Source organism: Otolemur garnettii, unplaced genomic scaffold (assembly GCF_000181295.1).
Source record: "Otolemur garnettii isolate 467f Iridium unplaced genomic scaffold, OtoGar3 scaffold00112, whole genome shotgun sequence".
NCBI classification, from domain to species: Eukaryota; Metazoa; Chordata; class Mammalia; order Primates; family Galagidae; genus Otolemur; species Otolemur garnettii.
In genome coordinates, this window is record NW_003852507.1 from 3,974,614 (window position 1) to 3,981,063 (window position 6,450).

Sequence of the window (6,450 nt, forward strand, 5' to 3'; positions counted from 1 at the left end):
CCGTCATTGTTGTTTGGCGGGCCTGGGCTGGATTCAAACCCGCCACCTTAGGTGTATGTGACTGGCGCCTTAGCCACTTGAGCCACAGGCACCGAGCTGGTAATTCTATTTTTAATATTTTTAGCAACCATTATTCTGTTTTTCACAGTGGCAGTACCATATAATACTCCCATCAACAGTGTACAAGGGTTCTAGCCTTATTACATCCTTACCAACACTTGTTATGTTCAGGGTTTGTTTTTTCTATTCCATCATTATTCCATTCTATATGTGAGTCTTTATGCCAGTACCATGATGTTTATGACTCTGTCTGTCTGGTCGGGGTTCCTGGGTTCCATAAAACTTTGTTCTTTTCAAGGAGGCAGTACAGAACAACATCATGAAAGTTGGTCAGGAGCTGACAGAACTGGTTGAACAGCTTGTAGACATTGTCAAGAGCCTTCAGAATCAGAGACCTCTCTCAGAACGTGGACCAGACAATGAACTGAGCATCCCAAGCACGGTAAACTCAGCTGAGGGGGAGGAGGAAAGGGTGTGGGAGGGATTAGGGCCGGGGACTGCTTTCAAATTGAGCAGCATGAATATGTTTGAAGCTGAAAATGCAGTAAGTCTTAATATCTTATCATTTTCTTCACTATAAAACATGGGTAGTTTACCATTCAGAATGTGTTGAATGGGTTAACAAACGGTGGTATATGTATACCACGGAATATTATTCAGCCATAAAAAAGATGGAGGCAGCTGGGTGCGATGGCTCGCAACCGTAATCCTAGCACTCTGGGAAGCTGAGGCAGGTGGATTGCCTGAGCTCATGGGTTTGAGACCAGCTTGAGCCAGAGTGAGACCCTATCTCTAAAAATAGCTGGGTGTTGTAGTGGGTGCCTATAGTCACAGCTATTTGGGAGGCTAAGGCAAGAGACTCACTTAAGCCCAAGTTTGAGGTTGCTGTGAGCTATGAAGCCATAGTACTCTACCTAGGGCAACAAAGCAAGACTCGGTTTCAAAACAAAAACAAAACAAATGCAAACTCCATGACCTATTTGTACCCTCGTATTAATCTGAATATATATTTTTTGAGACAGAGTCTCACTCTGTTACCCTGGGTAGAATGCTATGGAATCACAGCAACCTCAGTCTCTCGGGCTTAAGTGACTCTCTTGCCTCAACCTCCCAAGTAGTTGGGACTACAGGCGCCTGCCACAAAACCTGGTTAGTTTTTCTATTTTTAGAAGAGACAGGGTCTTGCTCCTGCTCAGACTGGTCTTTCTTTCTTTCTTTTTCTTTTTTTTAAGATAGTCTCAGTATGTCACCCCCAGTAGAATGTAATGCCATCACAGCTCATAGCAACCTCCAACTCTTGGGCTTAAGCAATTCTCTTGCCTCAGCTTCCGAAGTAGCTGGGACTACAGGCACCCACCACAACACCTGGCTATTATTTGGTTGTAGTTGTCATTGTTGTTTAGCAGGCCCAGGCTGGGTTCAAACCCACCAGCTCTGGTGTATATGGCTACACACTAGCTGCTAAACTACAGGTGCTGAGCCCTCAGACTGGTCTTAAACTCCTGTGCTCAAGCAATCCACCTACCTTGGCCTCTGAGAGTGCAAGGATTACAAGTGTCAGCCGCCACACCCAGCCATACTGGTCTGAAATAAAAAAAAATCAAAATAAGGTTTGGAATGTGTGAGACAGGGTCTGGAAGCTTCAGGCGGAATGAGATTGCACCACTTAACCAGCTCTCTCTCCTCTGTGTAAATCCTGTAGACACTTCAGTCCTCATCTTCATTTACCTCTTAGGAGCCTTTGACACAGATGACCATGCCTTCATTTCGGAAGCTTTCTCTTGCCTTAGCTTTTGGGACACAAACCTTCTGGTTTTCCTGACTGATCCTTCTCAGTCTGTTTTTAGGCTCACTCTCCTCTGCTTTGCAGTTAAGTGCTGAAATCCTCAAGGCTGAGTTGTAGATCCCTATAACTTCCCTTCTGAGTGGTCTCCCCCACACTTTTACCTTTAATTACCATCTCTGTGCACAACTATAGCTCCAGCCTAGAACATTCTGTAAGCACTAAGCTGGTATCTTCCTTCTCAGCTTTTCCTCCTGGATGTCTTGAAGGCATATCACACTTCCCATGTCCCAAACTGCTCTTGCTCTGGGAGTTTCCCTGTCCATACTGGCCCCATTATTCTTCCAATACATTAGCCTGAGACCTGGGAGTTATGTCACTTTCTCCCTCAGCCTAACGTTCAGCATATTGTAGTTCCAAGATGTGTTTAAATTGCCTAAATGTCTCTAAGATGTATTTACTATTTTGATATCTGAGTATCAAAATAGATGCCCCTTTATCAACTAAAATGAACTCTAGGTTAAGAAAATAAAAGTTACTTCTGGGTCAAGAGTTCATGGCTCAGCTGGCATGGAAACTTCCCACAAGAAAAACCACTTGCTTGGGCAGTGCCTGTAGCTCAGTGGGTAGGGCGCTGGCCCTATATACCAAGGGTGGTGGGTTCGAACCCAGCCCTGGCCAAACAGCAACAAAAATTAGCTGGGCGTTGTGGCGGGCACCTGTAGTCCCAGGTACTCAGGAGACTAAGGCAAGAGGATCACCAGGAGTTGGAGGCTGCTGTGAGCTGTGATGCCATGGGACTCTACCGAAGGCAACAAAGTGAGACTCTGTCTCTAAAAAATACATATATTTTAAAAAAATTAAAACTACACATTTGCTTGCTAAACTCCCTAACAATAGGAGCTGTCAGGCAAGTTGACAATTAGGACCACTATAACTCTGACTGGACAGAGGACCAGCCTTACAAACATCCTTTCCTAACAAGCAACTACAGACCTCAAGCCATTTCAGTCAGCTTATAGAAACTGTACACAAGATCTGGCACAGTGGGTAGTTTCTGTAGTCCGAGCTATTGGAGAGGCTGAGGCAGGAGGATCGCTTGAGCCCAGGAGTTTGAGGTTGCTGTGAGCTGTGATCATGCTACGTCCCTCATGCCTAGGGCAACAGACAACAGAGTGTCTCTTGTCTCTAAAAAGAAAGAAAAAGAAAAAGAAAAGGTCACAAGCTGTCTTCGTGTCCTATAGTTTACTTTTTGATATAAAGAGCCAAATTCCATCTCATTTTAGTCCCAAAACCCTGTCCTAAAGTGAACATGGGGTGTCTGTTTCATAGGTGTTTGCCCATTGTACACGCGCTGAACTCCTGTTTTAGACGTGTATAGTTTCTCCCCCAAACCTGCTGAGTATGTATGAACTCTATTGTGAGGCACACAAACCAACCAGCCCTTTCCCTCTTTGAAGTACAGGCCAGAGACTGTGTCTTTCTGGTTTGCAATATGATACCGCCAGTAAAACTCTCCTTTCTACTAGTTGGCCATCCTCGTGGTCTTGGACAGCACTACTCTTGAGCTCTATTAAGATTTCTCATAGGGGTACAGGTGAATCTTTCTAAGAGTAGAATGTGAATGTTTTAAAGCAATAACTGAGAAAATGACATGAAGGCTGTGTTGACCAGTTGATGGAAGTATTTCAGATTGCATGTGAAAACCCCACACTGTACCCCAGAAGTGCATTAATGTACATAGTTACCGTTCAATAAAAAAAAAGAAAACCAAAAAAAAAAAAAAAAAAATTTCCCTAATCCAGGGGTGGCACCTGTGGCTCAAGGAGTAGGGCACCAGCCCCATATATCAGAGGTGGCAGGTTCAAACCTGGCCCTGGCCAAAAACTGCAAAAAAAAAAAAAAAAAAAAGATTTCTCTAATCCAAGCCTCTGTTTATTTGTTGCCTGGATAAATAGCCTTCTAAATGCTCTACCCCCTCTAGTCTGTTCTCTCTTTTTTTTTTTGTTTTTAGACAGAGCCTCAAGCTGTCCCCCTGGGTAGAGTTCTGTGGCATCACAGCTCATAGCAACCTCCAAGTCCTGGGCTCAAGCAAGTCTCCTGCCTCAGCCTCCCAAGTAGCTGGGACCACAGGTGCCCACCACAATGCTCGGCTATTTTTTGGTTGTAGCCGTCATTGTTGTTTGGCGGGCCCGGGCTGGATTCAAACCCTCCACCTTAGGTATATGTGGCTGGCGCCTTAGCCACTTGAGCCACAGGTGCTGAGCCTAGTCTGTTCTCTTCATGGTCATCAGAGTAACCTTCTGCAACACAAATCTGATCTCGGAACTCAATTGCTTAAACACCCCAATGATGTTGGTTTGCTTAGGATTAAGACTCAAATCCTCACAGAACCAACAAGGCCCTGTAGGATCCCATCCCTTTCTTCCTCTCCCATCTCATCTCACCCCACCGCCTCCCAGCTCTGTAAACTCCAGCCACACTGGCCAGGTCAGCCCCTCTGGTGTGGCTTGCTTCTTCCTGCTGCTTCAGGAATGCGCTTCCATTACCCATCACCTGGGTAATGCTTGCTTATCCTTTAGATCGATGTTTTCCATCCTTTTTTTATCTCATAGCACACATGAATCTATAGGTAAACTTCTGTGGCACACTTAAATTACGTTTTTGTTTTAATTTTTTTTTTTTAAGACAGTCTTACTCTGTCTCCCTGGTTAGAGCCAGGGTGCCATAGCTTACAGCAACCTCAAACTCCTGGGTTCAAGTGATCCTCTTGCCTTAGCCTCCCAAGTAGCTGGGACTATAGGCACCCACCACAATGCCCAGCTAGTTTTTCTATTTTTGCTAGAGATGGGGTCTAGCTCTGGCTCAGCTTGGTCTCAAACTCCTGAACCCAGGTAATCTGCCCATCTCAGCCTCCCAGAGCGCTAGGATTAGAGGTATGAGCCATCGTATCTACCTGTTTAAATTATGTTGATCAACAAAAAGAATAAAAAAAAAAAAAGAATATACTTACCATGCTCTGAGTTTCTTTTTAGAATAATTTAACTAGTGACCTTTAAAAATTTTCACAGCAGCAGGGTATGGCAGCTCACACTTTTAATCCCAGCATTCTGGGAGGCCTAGGTGAGTGGCCTGCCTGAGCTCACAGGTTTGAGACCAGCCTGAGCCAGAGTGAGACCTCTAAAAATAGCTGGGACTGGGCAGCACCTGTGGCTCCGTGAGTAGGGCGCCAGCCCATATACCAGAGGTGGCGGGTTCAACACGGTCCTGGCCAAAAACTGGGACTTGCGGCAGGTACCTGTAGTCCCAGCACTCGGCAGGCTGAGGCAAAAGGATAGCTTATGCCCAAGAGTCTGAGGTTTCTGTGAGCTATGATGCCCCAGCACTCTACTGAGGGCGACAAAGTGAGACTGTCTCAAAAAAAAAAAAAAAAAAAAGGTTTTTTCCTTTGATCCTCCTGCCTTTATTTTTTCTGCAGCACATCTTAGAGCCTCTCATGACACACTGGTTGAAAATCACTGCTTTGGATCCTAGCCAGATCATTACTTTCTCAGAAGCCTTTGCGGATTTCCTTGAACAAATCAAAACCCCTATCAGAGGTTCTTACAATCCCAGGTACCTTTGATGGGTAGCAGTCAGCACATTTGCAACTCTGCCACGCTTTGTCAAGGGCTGTCCTCCTCCTTCCTGCACTGGACTCAGCCTCAGGATTACAGGGGTTTTGGAGCTTTTGTCTCCTTGCTTTCCGTTGTATCCCCAGGCCTTAGCACAGTACTTAGCACACATAGTAAGTGCTGAACAAATACTCCCTGAATGAGTGAATAAAGCTGCCTTCAGGGATGCAGTGTGTTGGGACAGAAAGTGGAGAGATGGACTTTTGGACCCGACATTGTCACTCACCACTCACTAGTACTAGGACCCTGGGCATGTCCTTTCATCTTTTTGAATCTCAGGTTCCCATCTTTAATACAGGAATAACTATATTATTGCCACCTCATTGGCTGGTTGTGAGGATTAAAGGAGGACATGTATAACAAAGTGCCTGGGCAAGGTGAGAATGTGGAGTGATAAAATTAATGATGGCAATTTAGTTAACCTCTGTGAACGGCAACTTCTTTTTTTTTTTTTTTTTTGAGACAGAGTCCCACTTTGTTGCCCTTGGTAAGATGCCGTGGTGTCATAACTCACAATAACTCTTGGGTTTGAGTGATCCTCCTGCCTCAGCCTCCCAAGTAGCTTGGACTACAGGCCTGCACAATCTCACCAGCTGATTATTTGTGTTTTTAGTAGAGCCAGGGTCTGCTTTATTGCCTGAGCTAGAGTGCATTGACATCATGGCTCACTGCAGCCTCAAACTCCTGGACTCAAGTGATTTCCTGTCCCAGCCTCCTGAGTAGCTGGAACTATAGGTGCCTACCACCACACTCTGCCTAGACTATGAGGATTTTTAAAATCGGTTTTTAAACCTACTTTGTGGGCTTGGCGCCTGTGGCTCAAGCGGCTAAGGCGCCAGCCACGTACACCTAAGGCGGCGGGTTCGAATCCCCAGCCCGGGCCCGCCAAGCAACAATGATGGCTGCAACCAAAAAATGGCCAGGTGTTGTGGC

At 45.5% G+C, this 6,450-nt stretch overlaps 1 protein-coding gene across 1 annotated transcript in view; it reads left to right on the forward strand.

The window, feature by feature from the left end:
- RNF135 (ring finger protein 135) overlaps positions 1 to 6,450 on the forward strand; it is an 18,464-nt gene that overhangs the window by 6,832 nt on the left and 5,182 nt on the right. The window contains exon 2 of the mRNA XM_012809737.2: positions 359 to 502. Within this exon, the coding sequence (XP_012665191.1) occupies positions 359 to 502 (144 nt within the window). The remainder of the gene's footprint in view (positions 1 to 358; positions 503 to 6,450) is intronic.